This window comes from Rutidosis leptorrhynchoides, chromosome 1 (assembly GCF_046630445.1).
Source record: "Rutidosis leptorrhynchoides isolate AG116_Rl617_1_P2 chromosome 1, CSIRO_AGI_Rlap_v1, whole genome shotgun sequence".
NCBI classification, from domain to species: domain Eukaryota; kingdom Viridiplantae; phylum Streptophyta; class Magnoliopsida; order Asterales; family Asteraceae; genus Rutidosis; species Rutidosis leptorrhynchoides.
This window is the reverse complement of record NC_092333.1, coordinates 468,518,679-468,540,398: the sequence shown is the minus strand read 5'-3', so window position 1 is coordinate 468,540,398 and position 21,720 is coordinate 468,518,679. Positions and strand designations below refer to the sequence as shown.

The window sequence follows — 21,720 nt, the reverse complement described above, 5'->3', positions numbered from 1 at the left end:
ACCTGGTAACCGACATTAACAAGATGCATATAAGAATATCCCCTATCATTCTGGGAAATTCTTCGAACATGATAAAAACGAATTCGAAGTACTAAAGCATCCGGTACTTTGGATGGGGTTCGTTAGGCCCAATAGATCTATCTTTAGGATTAGCGTCAATTAATAGATCGGTTTACTAATTCTTAGGTTACCAAGCAAAAGGGGCATATTCGGCTTCGATCATTCACCCATATAATATAGTTTCAATTACTTGTGTCTATTTCGTAAAACATTTATAAAACTGCATGTATTCTTATCCCAAAATATTAGATTTTAAAAGTGGGACTATAACTCACTTTCACAGATTTTTACTTCGTCGGGAAGTAAGACTTGGCCACTGGTCGATTCACGAACCTATAACAAATATGTACATATATATCAAAGTATATTCAAAATATATTTACAACACTTTTAATACATTTTGATGTTTTAAGTTTATTAAGTCAGCTGTCCTCGTTAGTAACCTACAACTAGTTGTCCAAAGTTAGATGTACAGAAAAAAAATTGATATATATTATCTTGAATCAATCCACGACTCAGTGTATACACATCTCAGGCTAGATCACAACTAAAAGTATATATATTTTTGGAATCAACCTCAACCCTGTATAGCTAACTCCCACATTACTGCATATAGAGTGTCTATGGTTGTTTCAAATAATATATACACATGGGTCGATATGATATGTCAAAACATTTGCATACGTGTCTATTGTATCCTAAGATTACATAATATATTAGAATACATGTATAATAAAATATAAGTTAGCTAGGATATGATTAATATAGATTTGTTACCAATTTTCATGTAGCTACAACAAGAAAAATTATCCAATCTTGTTTTACCCATAACTTCTTCGTTTTAAATCCGTTTTGAGTGAATCAAATTGCTATGTTTTCATATTGAACTCTATTTTATGAATCTAAACATAAAAAGTATAGGTTTATAGTCAGAAATATAAGTTACAAGTCATTTTTGTAAGAGGTAGTCATTTCAGTCAAAAGAACGACGTCTTGATGACCATTTTGAAAAACATACTTCCACTTTTAATTTAACCATGATTTTTGGATATAGTTTCATGTTCATAAGAAAAATCATTTTCCCAGAAGAACAAATTTTAAATCAAAGTTTATCATAGTTTTTAATTAACTAACCCAAAACAGCCCGCGGTGTTACTACGACGGCGTAAATCCGGTTTTACGGTGTTTTTCGTGTTTCCAGGTTTTAAATCATTAAGTTAGCATATCATATAGATATAGAACATGTGTTTAGTTGATTTTAAAAGTCAAGTTAGAAGGATTAACTTTTGTTTGCGAACAAGTTTAAAATTATCTAAACTATGTTCTAGTGATTACATGTTGAAATCTTCGAATAAGATAGTTTTATATGTATGAATTGAATGATGTTATGAACATCATTACTACCTCAAGTTTAGTAGGTAAACTACTGGAAGTGACAAGAAATGATCTAGCTTCAAAGGATCTTGGATGGCTTGAAAGTTCTTGAAGTAGAATCATGACACGAAAACAAGTTCAGGTAAGATTATCACTCGAATTAAGATAGTTATAGTTATAGGAATTGAATAAAAGTTTGTATATGAGTATTACCTTGATTTAGAATGATATCTTACTGTAAACAACAAGGATTTCTTGAGGTTGGATGATCACTTTACAAGATTGGAAGTGAGCTAGTAAACTTGGAAGTATTCTTGATTTTATGAAACTATAACTTGTAGAATTTATGAATAACACTTAGAACTTGAAGATGGAACTTGAGAGAGATCAATTACATGAAGAAAATTGAAGAATGAAAGTGTTTGTAGGTGTTTTTGGTCGTTGGTATATGGATTAGATATAAAGGATATGTAATTTTGTTTTCATGTAAATAAGTCATGAATGATTACTCATATTTTTGTAATTTTATGAGATATTTCATGCTAGTTGCCAAATGATGGTTCCCACATGTGTTAGGTGACTCACATGGGCTGCTAAGATCTGATCATTGGAGTGTATATACCAATAGTACATACATCTAAAAGCTGTGTATTGTACGAGTACGAATACGGGTGCATACGAGTAGAATTGTTGATGAAACTGGATGTAATTGTAAGCAGTTTTGTTAATTTGAAGTATTTTGATAAGTTTCTTGAAGTATTTCAAAAGTGTATGACTACATATTAAAACACTACATGTATATACATTATAACTGAGTCGTTAAGTCATCGTTTGTCGTTACATGTAAGTGTTGTTTTGAAACCTTTAGGTTAACGATCTTGTTAAATGTTGTTAACCCATTGTTTATTAAATCAAATGAGATGTTAAATTATTACATTATCATGATATCATGATGTATTAATATATCTTAATATGATATATATACATTAAATGTCATTACAACGATAATCGTTACATATATGTCTCGTTTCAAAATCATTAAGTTAGTAGTCTTGTTTTTACATATGTAGTTCATTGTTAATATACTTAATGATATGTTTACTTATCATAATATCATGTTAACTATATATATATATATATATATATATATATATATATATATATATATATATATATATATATATATATATATATATATATATATATATATATATATATATATATATATATATGTCATGATATAGTTTTTACAAGTTTTAACGTTCGTGAATCACCGGTCAACTTGGGTGGTCAATTGTCTATATGAAACCTATTTCAATTAATCAAGTCTTAACAAGTTTGATTGCTTAACATGTTGGAAACACTTAATCATGTAAATATCAATTTTATTTAATATATATAAACATGGAAAAGTTCGGGTCACTACAGTACCTACCCGTTAAATAAATTTCGTCCCGAAATTTTAAGCAGTTGGAGGTGTTGACGTATCTACTGGAAATAAGTGTGGGTATTTCTTCTTCATTTGATCTTCTCATTCCCAGGTGAACTCGGGTCCTCTACGAGCATTCCATCGAACCTTAACAATTGGTATGTTGTTTTGTTTAAGTCTTTTAACCTCACGATCCATTATTTCGACGGGTTCTTCGATGAATTGAAGTTTTTCGTTAATTTGGATATTGTCTAACGGAATAGTGAGATCTTCTTTAGCAAAATATTTCTTCAAATTCTAGACGTGGAAAGTGTTATGTACAGTCGTGAGTTGTTGAGGTAACTCAAGTCGGTAAGCTACTGGTCCGACGCGATCAATAATCTTGAATGGTTCAATATACCTTGGATTTAATTTCCCTCATTTACCAAATCGAACAACACCTTTCCAAGGTGCAACCTTAAGCATGACCATCTCTCCAATTTTAAATTCTATATCTTTTCTTTTAATGTCGGCGTAGCTCTTTTGTCGACTTTGGGCGGTTTTCAACCGTTGTTGAATTTGGATGATCTTCTCGGTAGTTTCTTGTATTATTTCCGGAACCGTAATCTGTCTATCCCAACTTCACTCCAACAAATTGGAGACCTGCACTTTCTACCATAAAGTGCTTCAAACGGCGCCATCTCAATGCTTGAATGGTAGCTGTTGTTGTAGGAAAATTCTGCTAACGGTAGATGTCTATCCCAACTGTTTCCGAAATCAATAACACATGCTTGTAGCATGTCTTCAAGCGTTTGTATCGTCCTTTCACTCTGCCCATCAGTTTGTGGATGATAGGCAGTACTCATGTCTAGACGAGTTCCTAATGCTTGCTGTAATGTCTGCCAGAATCTTGAAATAAATCTGTCATCCCTATCAGAGATAATAGAGATTGGTATTCCATGTCTGGAGACGACTTCCTTCAAATACAGTCGTGCTAACTTCTCCATCTTGTCATCTTCTCTTATTGGCAGGAAGTGTGCTAATTTGGTGAGACGATCAACTATTACCCAAATAGTATCAAAACCACTTGCAGGCCTTGGCAATTTAGTGATGAAATCCATGGTAATGTTTTCCCATTTCCATTCCGGGATTTCGGGTTGTTGAAGTAGACCTGATGATTTCTGATGCTTCGCTTTGACCTTAGAACACGTCAAACATTCCCCTACGTATTTAGCAACATCGGCTTTCATACCTGGCCACCAAAAATATTTCTTGAGATCCTTGTACATCTTCCCCGTTCCAGGATGTATTGAGTATCTGGTTTTATGAGTTTCTTTAAGTACCATTTCTCTCATATCTCCAAATTTTGGTACCCAAATTTTTTCAGCCCTATACCGGGTTCCATCTTCCCGAATATTAAGATGCTTCTCCGATCCTTTGAGTATTTCATTCTTTAAATTTCCCTCTTTTAAAACTCCTTGTTGCGCCTCCTTTATTTAAGTAGTAAGGTTATTGTGAATCATTATATTCATAGATTTTACTCGAATGGGTTCTCTATCCTTTCTGCTCAAGGCGTCGGCTACCACATTTGCCTTTCCCGGGTGGTAACGAATCTCAAAGTCGTAATCATTCAACAATTCAATCCACCTACGCTGCCTCATGTTCAGTTTTTTCTGATTAAATATTTGTTGAAGACTCTTGTGGTCGGTATATATAATACTTTTGACCCTATATAAGTAGTGCCTCCAAGTCTTTAATGCAAAAACAACTGCGCCTAATTCCAAATCATGCGTAGTATAATTTTGCTCGTGAATCTTCAATTGTCTAGAAGCATAAGCAATTACCTTCGTTCGTTGCATTAATACACAACCGACACCTTGCTTTGAGGCGTCACAATATATCACAAAATCATCATTCCCTTCAGGTAATGACAATATAGGTGCCGTAGTTAACTTTTTCTTCAACAATTGATATGCTTTCTCTTGTTCATCATTCCATTCAAATTTCTTCCCTTTATGCGTTAATGCAGTCATGGGTTTTGCTATTTTGAAAAAATCTTGGATGAATCTCCTGTAATAACCAGCCAGCCCTAAAAATTGGCGTATGTGTTTCGGAGTTTTCGGGGTTTTCCACTTTTCAACGGTTTCAATCTTTGATGGATCCACCTGAGTACCTTCTTTGTTCACTATATGACCGAGAAAGTGAACTTCTTCCAACCAAAATGCACACTTTGAAAACTTAGCGTACAGTTTTTCTTTTCTCAACAACTCTAGCACTTTTCTCAAATGTTCTTCGTGCTCTTGATCATTCTTCGAGTAAATAAGTATGTCATCGATGAAAACAATGACAAACTTGTCAAGATATGGCCCACACACTCAGTTCATGAGGTCCATGAACACAGCTGGTGCGTTAGTCAGTCCAAACGGCATAACCATAAACTCGTAATGACCGTAACACGTCCTAAAAGCAGTATTTGGAATATCATCCTCCTTCACCCGCATTTGATGATACCCAGAACGTAAATCAATCTTCGAATAAACCGACGAGCCTTGTAGTTGATCAAATAAGTCGTCGATTCTAGGTATTGGGTAGCTGTTCTTGATGGTAAGTTTGTTCAACTCTCGGTAGTCGATACACAACCTAAATGTACCATCCTTCTTCTTGACAAACAAAACAGGAGCTCCCCACAGTAATGTGCTTGGTCGAATGAAACCACGCTCTAAAAGTTCTTGTAATTGGCTCTGAAGTTCCGTCATTTCGCTGGGTGCGAGTCTGTATGGAGCACAAGCTATTGGTGCAGCTCCCGGTACAAGGTCTATTTGAAATTCAACAGATCGATGTGGGGGTAATCCCGGTAATTCTTTCAGAAATACATCGGGAAATTCTTTTGCGACGGGAACATCACTGATGTTCTTTTCTTCAGGTTTAACTTCCTCGATGTGTGCTATAATGACGTAACAACCTTTTCTTATTAGTTTTTGCGCCTTCAAACTACTAGTAAGATTTAATTTCGCGTTGTTCTTTTCTCCGTACACCATTAAAGGTTTTCCTTTTTCACGCATAATGCGAATCGCATTTTTGTAACAAACAACCTCTGCTCTCACCTTTTTCAACCAGTCCATGCCAATTATTACATCAAAACTCCCTAACTCGACTGGTATTAAATCAATTTTAAACGTTTCATCCCCCAGTTTAATTTCTCTCTCCCGACATATATTATCTGTTGAAATTAATTTACCGTTTGCTAATTCGAGTAAAAATTTACTATCTAAAGGCGTCAATGGGCAACTTAATTTAGCATAAAATTCTCTACTCATATAGCTTCTATCCGCACCCAAATTAAATAAAACATAAGCAGATTTATCGTCAATAAGAAATGTACCCATAACAAGCTCCGGGTCTTCCTGTGCTTCTGCTGCATTAATATTGAAAACTCTTCCACGGCCCTGCCCATTAGTATTCCCCTGATTCGGGCAATTTCTAATAATGTGGCCCGGTTTTCCACATTTATAACAAACATCGTTGGTATTACTTGCTCCGACACTATTCGTTTCGGCATTACTTGTTCCGACATTATTTGTTCCTTTAGTTCTGTTAAACTTTGGTCCGTAGACCTCACACTTTGTCGCGCTATGACCATTTCTTTTACACCTGTTGCAAAATGTCGTGCAAAACCCCTGATGATTTTCTTCACACCTATGACATGGCTGTTTTTGGTTTTTGTTGCCGTTGTTGTTATTGAGGTTGTTGTTGGGACTGTTATTGTTGTTGAAATGGTTGTTGTAGTTGTTGTTGTTGTTGTTGGGATGTTTGTTGTAGTTATTGTTAAGATTGCGGTTATTGTTGCGATTGTTTTTGCGGTTGTTGGGATAGTTGTTGCGATTGTGGTTGTAATTGTTGTTGTTGTTGTTGTTGTTGTTGTACCGGTGACCCTTGTCACCGTTTTCCTCCCACTTCCTCTTGAGTTGTTTCGTGTTGGTTTCTTCGGCCGCCTGCTCTTTAATTCTTCCCTCAATCTAATTTATGAGTTTATGAGCCATTCGACTTGCCTTCTGTATAGAAGCGGGCTCGTGTGAACTCACATCTTCTTGAATCCTTACTGGTAACCCTTTTACAAACGCGTCGATCTTCTCTTCTTCATCTTCGAATGCTCCCGGACACAATAGACACAACTCTGTGAATTGTCGTTCATATGTGGTAACGTCGAACCCTTGTGTTCGTAACTCTCTAAGTTCTGCCTTGAGTTTATTGACTTCGTTTCTAGGACGGTACTGCTCGTTCATCAATTGCTTGAATGCCGAATACGGTAGTGTGTAAGCAGCATTTTGTCCTACCTGTTTAAGAGAGGTGTTCCACCACGTTAACGCAGTACCTGTGAAGGTATGCGTAGCATGAAATGTCCCGTTCTTATTGATTAAAAACGTACCATATTAATTGATTTCGTTGCGAGGTTTTGACCTCTATATGAGACGTTTTTTTCAAAGACTGCATTCATTTTTAAAACAAACCATAACCTTTATTTCATAAATAAAGGTTTAAAAAGCTTTACGTAGATTATCAAATAATGATAATCTAAAATATCATGTTTACACACGACCATTACATAATGGTTTACAATACAAAAATGTTGCATCGAAATCAGTTTCTTGAATGCAGTTTTTACACAATATCATACAAACATGGACTCCAAATCTTGTCCTTATTTTAGTATGCAACAGCGAAAGCACTTAGTATTCACCTGAGAATAAACATGCTTTAAACGTCAACAAAAATGTTGGTAAGTTATAGGTTTAACCTATATATATCAAATCGTAACAATAGACCACAAGATTTCATATTTCAATACACATCCCATACATAGAGATAAAAATCATTCATATGGTGAACCCCTGGTAACCGACATTAACAAGATGCATATATAAGAATATCCCCATCATTCCGGGACACCCTTCGGATATGATATAAATTTCGAAGTACTAAAGCATCCGGTACTTTGGATGGGGTTTGTTAGGCCCAATAGATCTATCTTTAGGATTCGCGTCAATTAGGGTGTCTGTTCCCTAATTCTTAGATTACCAGACTTAATAAAAAGGGGCATATTCTATTTCGATAATTCAACCATAGAATATAGTTTCACGTACTTGTGTCTATTTTGTAAATCATTTATAAAAACCTGCATGTATTCTCATCCCAAAAATATTAGATTTTAAAAGTGGGACTATAACTCACTTTCACAGATTTTTACTTCGTCGGGAAGTAAGACTTGGCCACTGGTTGATTCACGAACCTATAACAATATATACATATATATCAAAGTATGTTTAAAATATATTTACAATACTTTTAATACATTTTGATGTTTTAAGTTTATTAAGTCAGCTGTCCTCGTTAGTAACCTACAACTAGTTGTCCACAGTTAGATGTACAGAAATAAATCGATAAATATTATCTTGAATCAATCCACGACCCAGTGTATACGTATCTCAGTATTGATCATAACTCAAACTATATATATATTTTGGAATCAACCTCAACCCTGTATAGCTAACTCCAACATTCACATATAGAGTGTCTATAGTTGTTCCACAATATATATATATATATAGATGGGTCAACATGATAGGTCGAAACATTGTATACGTGTCTATAGTATCTCAAGATTACATAATATACAATATAAGTTGATTAGGTTATGGTTGGAATAGATTTATTACTAACTTTCACGTAGGTAAAATGAGTAGTTTTTATCAATCTTGTTTTACTCGCCATTTCTTCGTTTCTAATCCGTTTTGAGTGATTCTAGTGGCCATGGTTTCGTATTGAACTTAACTTTATGAATCTAAATAGAAAAAGTATAAGTTTATAGTCGAAAATACAAGTTACAAGTCGTTTTTGAAAGAGGTAGTCATTTCCGTCGAAAGAACGACATCTTGATGACCATTTTGAAAAACATACTTTCACTTTGAGTTTAACCATGATTTTTGGATATAGTTTCATGTTCATAAGAAAAATCATTTTTCCAGAAGTATAGCTTTTAAATCAAAGTTCTTCTTAGCTTTTAATTATCCCAACCAAAACAGCCCCCGGTTTTACTACGACGGCGTATATCCAGTTTTATGGTGTTTATCGTGTTTCCGGGTTTTAAATCATTAAGTTAGCATATCATATAGATATAGAACATGTGTTTAGTTAATTTTAAAAGTCTAGTTAGAAGGATTAACTTTATTTGCGAATAAGTTTAGAATTAACTAAACTATGTTCTAGTGATTACAAGTTTATAACGTTGAATAAGACAGCTTTTTATGTATGAGTCGAATGATGTTATGAACATCATTACTACCTCAAGTTCCTTGGATAAACCTACTGAAAATGAGAAAAATGGATCTAGCTTCAAAGGATCCTTGGATGGCTTGAAAGTTCTTGAAGCAGAATCATGACACGAAAACAATTTCAAGTAAGATTTCCACTCGAAATAAGATTGTTATAGTTATAGAAATTGAATTAAAGTTTGAATATGATTATTACCTTGTATTAGAAAGATAACCTGCTGTAAGTAACAAATTTTCTTGATCTTGGAGGATTACTTGGAATGGATTTAGAAAACTTGGAAGTAAACTTGCAATCTTGGAAGTATTCTTGATTTTATGAAACTAGAACTTTTGGAATTTATGAAGAACACTTAGAACTTGAAGATAGAACTTGAGAGAGATCAATTAGATGAAGAAAATTGAAGAATGAAAGTGTTTGTAGGTGTTTTTGGTCGTTGGTGTATGGATTAGATATAAAGGATATGTAATTTTGTTTTCATGTAAATAAGTCATGAATGATTACTAATATTTTTACAATTTTATGAGATATTTCATGCTAGTTGCCAAATGATGGTTCCCACATGTGTTAGGTGACTCACATGGGCTGCTAAGAGCTGATCATTGGATTGTATATACCAATAGTACATACATCTAAAAGCTGTGTATTGTACGAGTACGAATACGGGTGCATACGAGTAGATTTGTTGATGAAACTGAACTAGGATGTAATTGTAAGCATTTTTGTTAAGTAGAAGTATTTTGATAAGTGTCTTGAAGTCTTTCAAAAGTGTATGAATACATATTAAAACACTACATGTATATACATTTTAACTGAGTCGTTAAGTCATCGTTAGTCGTTACATGTAAACGTTGTTTTGAAACCTTTAGGTTAACGATCTTGTTAAATGTTGTTCACCCAATGTTTATAATATCAAATGAGATTTTAAATTATTATATTATCATGATATTATGATGTACGAATATCTCTTAGTATGATCTATATACATTAAATGTCGTTACAACGATAATCGTTACATATATGTCTCGTTTCAAAATCATTAAGTTAGTAGTCTTATTTTTACATATGTAGTTCATTGTTAATATACTTAATGATATATTTACTTATCATTTAATATAATTAACCAAGTGTATCAATATCTTAATATGATTCATATGTACCTAGTAAGACGTTATAACGATAATCGTTATATATATCGTTTTCGAGTTTCTTAATTTAATAGTCTCATTTTTATGTATATAACTCATTGTTAAAATACCTAATGAGATACATACTTATAATAAAATCATGTTAACTATATATATAACCATATATATGTCATCGTATAGTTTTTACAAGTTTTAACGTTCGTGAATCACCGGTCAACTTGGGTGGTCATTTGTCTATATGAAACCTATTCCAATTAATCAAGTCTTAATAAGTTTGATTGCTTAACATGTTGAAAATACTTAATCATGTAAATATCAATTTCATTTAATATATATAAATATGGAAAAGTTCAGGTCACTACAGTACCTACCCGTTAAATAAATTTCGTCCCGAAATTTTAAGCTGTTGAAAGTGTTGATGAATCTTCTAGAAATAGATGCGGGTATTTCTTATTCATTTGATCTTCACGCTCCCAGGTGAACTCGGGTCCTCTACGAGCATTCCATCGAACCTTAACAATCGGTATCTTGTTTTGTTTAAGTCTCTTAACCTCACGATCCATTATTTCGATGGGTTCTTCAATGAATTGAAGTTTTTCATTGATTTGGATTTCGTCCAACGGAATAGTGAGATCTTCTTTAGCAAAACATTTCTTCAAATTCGAGACGTGGAAAATGTTATGTACAGCCGCGAGTTGTTGAGGTAGCTCCAGTTGGTAAGCTACTGGTCCGACACGATCTATAATCTTGATTGGTCCGATATACCTTGGATTTAATTTCCCTCATTTACCAAATCGAACAACACCTTTCCAAGGTGCAACTTTAAGCATGACCATCTCTCCAATTTCAAATTCTATATCTTTTCTTTTAATGTCAGCGTAGCTCTTTTGTCGACTTTGGGCGGTTTTCAATGTCCCGTTCATATTGATTATAAACGTTCCATATTAATTGATTTCGTCACGAGGTTTGACCTCTATATGAGACGTTTTTCAAAGACTGCATTCATTTTTAAAACAACCATAACCTTTATTTTATCGATAAAGGTTTTAAAAAGCATTACGTAGATTATCAAATAATGATAATCTAAAATATACCGTTTACACACGACCATTACATAATGGTTTACAATAAGAATATATTACATCAAAAATAAGTTTCATGAATGCAGTTTTTACATAATATCATACAAGCATGGACTCTAAATCTTGTCCTTATTTTAGTACGCAACAGCGGAAGCTCTTAATAATCACCTGAGGATAAACATGCTTAAAACGTCAACAAAAATGTTGGTGATTATAGGTTTAACCTATATATTATCAAATCATAATAATAGACCACAAGATTTTATATTTCAATATACATCCCATACATAGAGATAAAATTCATTCATATGGTGAATACCTGGTAACCTACATTAACAAGATGCATATAAGAATATCCCCTATCATTCCGGGAAATCCTTCGGACATGATAAAAACGAATTCGAAGTACTAAAGCATCTGGTACTTTGGATGGGGTTCGTTAGGCCCAATAGATCTATCTTTAGGATTCGCGTCAATTAGTAGATCGGTTTACTAATTCTTAGGTTACCAAGAAAAAGGAGCATATTCGGCTTCGATCATTCACCCATATAATGTAGTTTCAATTACTTGTGTCTATTTCGTAAAACATTTATAAAACTGCATGAATTCTCATCCTAAAATATTAGATTTTAAAAGTGGGACTATAACTCACTTTCACAGATTTTTACTTCGTCGAGAAGTAAGACTTGGCCACTGGTCGATTCACGAACCTATAACAAATATGTACATATATATCAAAGTATATTCAAAATATATTTACAACACTTTTAATACATTTTGATGTTTTAAGTTTATTAAGTCAGCTGTCCTCGTTAGTAACCTACAACTAGTTGTCCAAAGTTAGATGTATAGAAAAAAATTGATATATATTATCTTGAATCAATCCAAGACCCAGTGTATACACGTCTCAGTCTAGATCACAACTCAAAGTATATATATTTTTGGAATCAACCTCAACCCTGTATAGCTAACTCCCACATTACTGCATATAGAGTGTCTATGGTTGTTCCAAATAATATATACACATGGGTCGATATGATATGTCAAAACATTTGCATACGTGTCTATGGTATCCCAAGATTACTTAATATATTAGAATACATGTATAATACAATATAAGTTAGCTAGGATATGATTAATATAGATTTGTTACCAATTTTCACATAGCTACAACAAGAAAAATTATCCAATCTTGTTTTACCCATAACTTCTTCATTTTAAATCCGTTTTGAGTGAATCAAATTGCTATGGTTTCATATTGAACTCTATTTTATGAATCTAAACATAAAAAGTATATGTTTATAGTCGGAAATATAAGTTACAAGTCGTTTTTGTAAGAGGTAGTCATTTCAGTCGATAGAACAACGTCTTGATGACCATTTTGAAAAACATACTTCCACTTTGAGTTTAACCATGATTTTTTGATAAAGTTTCATGTTCATAAGAAAAATCATTCTCCCAAAAGAACAACTTTTAAATCAAAGTTTATCATTATTTTTAATTAACTAACCCAAAACAGCCCGCGGTGTTACTACGACGGCGTAAATCCGGTTTTACGGTGTTTTTCGTGTTTCCAGGTTTTAAATCATTAAGTTAGCATATCATATAGATATAGAAAACGTGTTTATTTTATTTTAAAAGTCAAGTTAGAAGGATTAACTTTTGTTTGCGAACAAGTTTAGAATTAACTAAACTATGTTCTAGTGATTACATGTTCAAATCTTCGAATAAGATAGTTTTATATGTATGAATTGAATGATGTTATGAACATAATTACTACCTCTAGTTTAGTAGGTAAACTTACTATAAGTGACCAGAAATGATCTAGCTTCAAAGGATCTTGGATGGCTTGAAAGTTCTTGAAGTAGAATCATGACACGAAAACAAGTTCAAGTAAGATTATCACTCGAATTAAGATAGTTATAGTTATAGGAATTCAATAAAAGTTTGTATATGAGTATTACCTTGATTTAGAATGATATATTACTGTAAACAACAAGGATTTCTTGAGGTTGAATGATCACTTTACAATATTGGAAGTGAGCTAGTAAACTTGGAAGTATTCTTGATTTTATGAAACTATAACTTGTAGAATTTATGAAGAACACTTAGAACTTGAAGATGGAACTTGAGAGAGATCAATTAGATGAAGAAAATTGAAGAATGAAAGTATTTGTAGGTATTTTTGGTCGTTGGTATATGGATTAGATATAAAGGATATGTAATTTTGTTTTCATGTAAATAAGTCATGAATGATTACTCATATTTTTGTAATTTTATGAGATATTTCATGCTAGTTGCCAAATGATGGTTCTCACATGTGTTAGGTAACTCACATGGGCTGCTAAGAGCTGATCATTGGAGTGTATATACCAATAGTACATACATCTAAAAACTGTGTATTGTACGAGTACGAATACGTGTGCATACGAGTAGAATTGTTGATGAAACTGAACGAGGATGTAATTGTATGTGACATCCCAGGTAAAACTTCCCCGTAGCATGATATTGTCCGCTTTGCAGAGATTAGGACGTACCTTTGTCTCCCCCGTAGGTTGCTCACGGATTTTTCTTGGCGACCACACACGACGAACACTTTCCCAGGAGGTCACCCATCCTCGTAGTGTTCTTGCCTGAGCACGCTTAACTGCAGAGTTCTCATGAGATCTGCTACGCTTGTGGTCCCAAAACGCGTCATGTTAGGAAAGGTCTCCACACCCTTATAAGGCATGCTTCGTTCCCCTCTCCAACCGATGTGGGATGGATGTAACACGGGTGTTACAATCCTCCCCCCTAATGGGACACAGCGTCCTCGCTGTGCACGTTTGGTCCGGGGCCTGGCTCTGATACCATCTGTGACATCCCAGGTAAAACGTTCCCCGTAGCATGATATTGTCCGCTTTGCAGAGATTGGGACGTACCCTTATCTCCCCCGTAGGTTGCTCACGGATTTTTCTTGCCGACCACACACGACGAACACTTTCCCAGGAGGTCACCCATCCTGGTAGTGTTCTCTCCTGAGCATGCTTAACTGCAGAGTTCTCATGAGGTCTGCTACGCTTGTGGTCCCAAAACGCGTCATGCTAGGAAAGGTCTCCACACCCTTATAAGGCATGCTTCGTTGCCCTCTCCAACCGATGTAGGACGGATGTAACACGGGTGTTACATTGTAAGCATTTTTGTTAAGTAGAAGTATTTTGATAAGTGTCATGAAGTCTTTCAAAAGTGTATGAATACATATTAAAACACTATATGTATATACATTTTAACTGAGTCGTTAAGTCATCATTAGTCGTTACATGTAAGTGTTGTTTTGAAACCTTTAGGTTAACGATCTTGTTAAATGTTGTTAACCCATTGTTTATTAAATCAAATGAGATGTTAAATTATTACATTATCATGATATCATGATGTATTAATATATCTTAATATGATATATATACATTAAATGTCGTTACAACGATAATCGTTACATATATGTCTCGTTTCAAAATCATTAAGTTAGTAGTCTTGTTTTTACATATGTAGTTCATTGTTAATATACTTAATGATATGTTTACTTATCACAATATCATGTTAACTATATATATATATATATATATATATATATATATATATATATATATATATATATATATATATATATATATATATATATATATATATATATATCCATATATATGTCATCATATAGTTTTTACAAGTTCTAACATTCGTGAATCACCGGTCAACTTGGGTGGTCAATTGTCTATATGAAACCTATTTCAATTAATCAAGTCTTAACAAGTTTGATTGCTTAACATGTTGGAAACACTTAATCATGTAAATATCAATTTCATTTAATATATATAAACATGGAAAAGTTCGGGTCACTACATATTTCGCGTTGAGCTGATGAACTAGTTTGTCAATGACCTGCATATTGTTCCCGGTAATGAGAATATCATCAACGTAGACTAATAGATAAACTGAGACACCCGTGGTATTGGAAATGAATAGTGAGGCATCCGCAATAAAATTAGTGAACCCAAGCGAGAGCAGATGAGTTTTCAGCTCGGTATACCAGGCTCTCGGGGCCTGTTTCAGTCCGTATATCACTTTTCTAAGGTTGCAGATGTGATTAGGCATATCTGAGCTGACATATCTAGGTGGTTGGATCATATAGACATCTTCTTGGAGTGTACCGTTGAGGAAGGCATTATTGATTTCCAATTGGTGAATTTTCCAATTTTTGGCCATAGCTAGACAAAGAATAACACGAATGGTAACAGGTTTTGTTACGGGACTGAATGTGTCAGAGTAGTCAATGCCCGGGTGTTGGTGGAAACCTTTTGCTACGAGACGGGCTTTGAACTTTTGGATCGTGCCATCAGGTAGGCGTTTGACCCGAAAGACCCATTTGTTCCCTACTGGGTTTTGATTTGTGTTTGGCACTAGATCCCACGCATGGTTTGATATTAAGGCATTAAATTCCTCAGACATTACAGCATGCCACTTTAGTTGTTTAAGAGCTTGGGTGTAGCATGTGGGCTCAATCTCGCGTGACAAAGGATAGGTTGTGGTGTGGTTAATGTATGATGGACCACCGTATTTAGGATTTTTAGTGCGTGGACGAGATGTGCGAGATGAGGTGGTGAGAGTAGCAGTGGTATCATTGGTGTGTGTCGAGGGTGTGGGCGGAGCAGTAGGTTCAGAGGGTGGCAGAAGTGTAGAGGTAGGTGTCGTTGTGGTGTTCGTAGTGGGCGTTGAAGGTGGGATTTGATAAGTTTGATCTGTAGAGCATGGAGTAGTAGTAGGAATAATGATATTTGGAGTGGAAGAAGGAGGAGCAGTGGGTGTAAAGGGTTGATCTTCATCTATGGTGGTGATAGTCTCAGTTGAGGTGAGCTGAGGAAATGTAGTATAATCTACATTAGATTAGTGGGAAAACATTTTCAATGAATCGGACATGTCGAGAAATATAGATTTTGTGAGAGGCGGGATCATAGCACTTCTATGCGGATTGGGTGAGAGAGTAACCAATGAAGATGCACGAGATAGAAGGGGGTTGTAGTTTGGTTGTATTGTATGGTCTTAACCATGGATAGCACAAACAACCAAATACTTTTAGGCGATTGTAGTTAGGTTTCCTGTTGAATAGTACTTCAAGAGGACTGCGATTTTGAAGAGTGGGAGTTGGTAACCTTTTGATTAGGTAAGCAACAGTTGTAGCTGCATAGGACCAAAAATTGACTGGTAGGCCTGCGTGTTATAGCAAGGCAAGAGTGGTAGAGATTAGGTTTCAATGACGACGTTGAGCCATGACATTATGTTCCGGAGTATGTGGTGGTGTGGTGAGGTGGGAGATACCATTATCTGAATATAGAGTAATGAGAGGAAGTTGAAAGTATGTTTCGACCATAGTTTTAAACTGTGGAAAAAGTGTAGCAACATCACTTTTTTGTTTCATGGGATAAAGCCAGATGTACTTAGAGTAATGATCAATAAATGACACATAGTATTTGAGTTTATCATGAGATAGATGTGTAGATCCCCATACATCAGAGAATATGATTTGTAATGGTTTGGTAGTTGACAAAGATGATTCACCAAAGAATAATTTTTTACTTTTATTACAAAGAAGGGAATTACAGTGATTCAAAGAACTAGAATTACATTGTAAGTTAGATGAACTGATAACTAATTTGAAAACATTCAATAATGGATGACCAAGCCTATGATGCCAAGTGCCGGCTTTATTGATGGAGATGGAGTTGAGTTGTTTTAGCTCGTGGACTGAAAAACATACAGATCATTGTAATTTCCCCCTTGAAGTAGCACTGCTTGTGTTTTCAAGTTCTTCACAGTGAAATAAGAAGGAAAAAATTCAATAGAAACATTGTTAGATTTGGCAAATTGAGAAACTGATATAAGATTACGACGACAAGAAAGTACACACAACATGTTTTTTAAGGAGAAAGAATGTTTATTGGAAAGTAACGATGAGTGATCAAGGTGAGTAATTTTTAGACCTATACCATCGCCTAAGATGATTTCTTCCGGTCCTCCATAGTCGGAGTATGAGTTGAGAATGATTTGTATCAGAAGTGACATGATGGGAAGCACCCGTGTCAAATATCCAATTGGGTGATGTGGCAAAGTTTGTTGCAGTAAAGTTGATGTTGGGTGAAACTTCATTTTCAGGAAGAAAGCGTGCCAAAGTTCTGTAATCTTTTGTATAATGTCCATCACGTGAATAGTAGTTGCACTTGGCATCCTTATTGTATGCAGGAGAAGTGATTGTAGTTTTTGGTTGCCACGATTGTTTAGTGACTGAACGAGTGGTAGGATCAGGCTGCTACGATGATCGTGAACCATTGGAAGGTTGACTCGAGTTGTAGTTGTATCGATTAAAATGTTGGCCCCTTTGTGTGTAGTTTGCAGTGGGTATAACGGGAGCTTCAATTTTTTCTATTTTCTTTTGTTGAGTTTCTACATCAACAAGCATGTCATACAGTTCATCAAAAGTAATACTTTTTTCCCTGGTGCGAACTGCAGCACATATTTCTTTGTATTCATTGCGTAGACGATGGAGAATATGTTGTATGACATCTTCTTCATCAACCGGGGAATCTTTGAGAGCAAGTTCATCTTCAATACTTCTCATTTCCTGCATATAAGTGGGTACAGTTTTGTCCCCAGAGGGATTTTCAATAAGACGTTGTTTTAGTGAGAGTATTCTGGTGCGTGATTTATTGGCATAGAGAACTGACAAGCGATCCCAAGCCTCTTTGGAGGTCGAGACTGATGTTATGTGGGTTTGAATTGTAGGAGATAAACTTCCCAGAATATCATTAATAAGAACCTGGTCCTGGCGATACCTTGTGTGTATGAGAACGTTCTCATTTTAACTTTCGTGAGAACATAAGAATGTAACATAATTCAAATATTTCTAAAAAAACATTATACGTACATAATAGTTCAAAGATATAATAGGAATGAAATTTTTTGAAAACATTTCTTCAATTAAGTCTATAAGTTTTGCAAGACTTCTTTGTATATCACATTTTTTATTGTGTTGGAAATTCTGTTCTCCTTGTCTAAGATTAATATCTTGATTCCTTCCCGATTAGTAACCCGAGATAGTGCAACGTATAGTTGTCCATGACTAAACACAGGTTTTGAAAGAAATAAACTGACACGCGATAGTGTTTGTCCTTGACTTTTATTTATTGTCATTGCAAAGCAAACAGACAATAGATATTGTCTTCTTTGGAATCTGAAAGGTATTCTCTTGTCCGTCGGTACGATAAGCATATGTGATAATGCTGTAATCTTCCCCACGTTTGAACCTGTTAAAATTTTTTCTTTGATGATTTTTTCTCCTAAGTGCACAATTCGTAAACGTGTACTGTTACACAAACCTCTTGCCTGATCTATATTTCGAAGTAACATAACTGGTACACCAACTTCAATGCTATTCAGGAAATCGTTAGTGTATAGTTCACTATTAAAGTCAGCGTCTCTCTGTGACGCACAGATACTGTATGAGCTCAAATAAGACCTTTCTTCTCCGTCCAAACACATCATTATTCTATCATTAATGATGTTAACTACTTCATGAGTTGGAGCAAGAATTGCACGTTGCTGATAATATTCAGGGTTGCCAAGATTAAAAAGATAATCTGGATAAATATTTGAGATGATAGAACCAATTGGATCATCAAGATCTCTTATCAAAAGATTTTGTGGAATTTCAATATCAAAAACTCCGTTTTCAGATTCACCGACATCACCGTTGCCTATGTCAAGTATCCATTGAGCAAAACTTCTAGTATTGGCATCAGTTTCAATACCACATAATCTCATGTTAACTGTAAGTTTTAAAACAGTAACATAATCCCACAAATAGGAAGAATTTAGAGATGCACCTACTATATCTTCTCTTTTACCTTTTTGAATAATAGGTAATATTTGTCTGTCACCACCAAACACAACTGTTTTACCCCCAAAGAGAGTATCCATACTGTCAGGATTGGATTGACGACATATATCACGCATAGAACGATCCAGTGCTTCAACGCACATCTTGTTAACCATCGGGGCCTCATCCTAAATAAACAGTTTTGTTCTCTGAATAAGCTCACCCAATTTGTTGCTTGGAGAAATAGAACAAAATCGACTCATTCGTAGGATGAAGTGGTATGTTAAAACATGAATGTGCCATTCGACTTCCCGCTAATAGCAAAGCTGCTATCCCAATTGACGCAACATTTAAAACAATTTCTCCTTTTCGGTGCAATGCAACTGAGAGTGTTTTCCAAAGGAAGGTTTTTCCAGTACCACCATAACCATACAAAAAGAACACACCTCCTTTGCCGTGATCAACCGATTTTATTATCTGATTGTATGCCTCCTTTTGTTCGGATGTTAACTTTGTAATGAAATCTGAATGTTCATTTGTAAGTGCACTTTTGTCGTAGGAGAGCTCATCTATAATAAGATGGTTTTCTAAAATATTTCTTGTATGATTCGATGGGCATGGTATTGAACTAAAACTTCTCAATGAACTACTATTGCGTTGAAGTAGTTTGTCAATCTCTTGTAAAGTCAAGTCTTTTAGTAGTTCAATCTCAATTTGTGTCCCTGCAATCAATTAAATTTAATTTAATAATATACAACAATATGACATTTGAAGTATAATATAATTTAAATATCCTTACTTGTTCTGTGCAGATGAACGATATCCACTGACAAAAATCAAAATGTTTTCTCAAATACAACTTCCGATCGACTCATAGTGTTAGATAAAATAGTAACTGTGCAAATAATTTTCTGACGAAATGACCACCCTTCCCAAAAAATGCCTCTTATATACCTTCTATATACTCCTTATCATCATCCAATAAACCTAAATCGTAGCAGGCATCTCTGTAGCTATTAAATACCTGACCATTTACCGTGCGGATATCTTCATAGGAAGTTGGACATTTAACCTTGTTTAGAAGTATTCTAAGAAAAAAAAGATCAACAGACGCTGGTGCCACATGATGAATACGACCAATTGCACCGGTGTTTCTTTTACTCCTAATCCAACTTCGATTATCTTTGTTCCAAATGAACTTTGTCGGGAATTCAACATAAGTCAATTCGTGTGCTTCTTGGTTAGAAGCGTTACAATTCATCCATTCGATGAACATTGACGTAATGACTGATGGCTTTTCTAAAACCTCATCAATTAATTCCTCTTCATCAAAAATGATTTGTTGTTGTCCCTCTAAATGGAACGGTAGTCTTATAATGCTGGGGTAATGATGATATATATCGAACTTCATAATCCTCCAAACGGATTCACACGATGAAACATATCGACAATCATAGTATTCTTGAATTTCATCAGTTTGTGCATTACAGAGCTGCGCTGTAATCCTATCATTACATTTGTTGATATATTTGAACAAATAACTAATTGAAGCAACTTGGTTACACCACTCAACATTGAGATGAGATTGGTACCTTTTAAGGAGGTAAGGATTATAAGCTACAACACTTCTGTTGTCCAATTCATGACCTTGTTTTGTTACCGTTCTTCCATCATCCCTTCTTCGGTAAATTGGATAACCGTCTTCATTAGTTTTTGTTACATCTGAGAAAGGTTTTGGAAACCATTTTGTACATTTTCTGTCTGAATCAGTGTACTGGCACGATGGATTCTTTTCACCGCAAGGACCGTGAATCATTAAATCTGACACGAGTTAATAAGGTTATGGTTCTTCGATTTCATCCGGTATTTCAGCACATATATACTGATCTACATCTTCTGGTTGAGGCATTTTGTTTCTTTCATCAAGGAATAAGCAGATATGGGCATGAGGCAAACCACGTTTCTGAAATTCAACGGTATAGACTTCTGTAAAATAAAGAAACAAATTATTTATAAGGATGTTCTATATTATTAAATAATCTGAAATTTTGTTGTATATTAATGATTATTCAATTATTATGTACTCATTACATAAAATTAAATATTTTAACAGAAGATTATATACAATAACTAATTAAAAAGTAATAGACAAACCTGCTTTAACAGTACCAAATAAATTTTTTCCCTGATATCTTTCATCAATTGATCGAGCTTCATTTTAAACAGCCTTGCGCAAAAAGATGGTTTGTATTCTAGTTTAAAACTGGTCCCGTCCAATTCTCTTGTGATTTTTGGCCACTTTGGATTACATGTGAAAGTTAAAAATAAGTCCGGATAGCCAAATACACGACAAAGTGCCATAGCATCACGATAATTCTCAATCATATATCTAGCACTCCCTGTGAATGACGAAGGAAG

At 34.5% G+C, this 21,720-nt stretch overlaps 1 protein-coding gene across 1 annotated transcript; it reads right to left on the bottom strand.

Moving 5' to 3' along the window:
• Positions 1–19,521: 19,521 nt before the first annotated feature.
• On the bottom strand, positions 19,522–21,118 carry LOC139904625 (uncharacterized). The gene is made up of 2 exons (XM_071886558.1): positions 20,257–21,118; positions 19,522–20,024 (listed from the first exon to the last, which is right to left on the bottom strand). The coding sequence occupies exons 1-2, from the start codon at positions 21,116–21,118 to the stop codon at positions 19,522–19,524; spliced, it is 1,365 nt and encodes a 454-aa protein (XP_071742659.1).
• Positions 21,119–21,720: the final 602 nt, after the last annotated feature.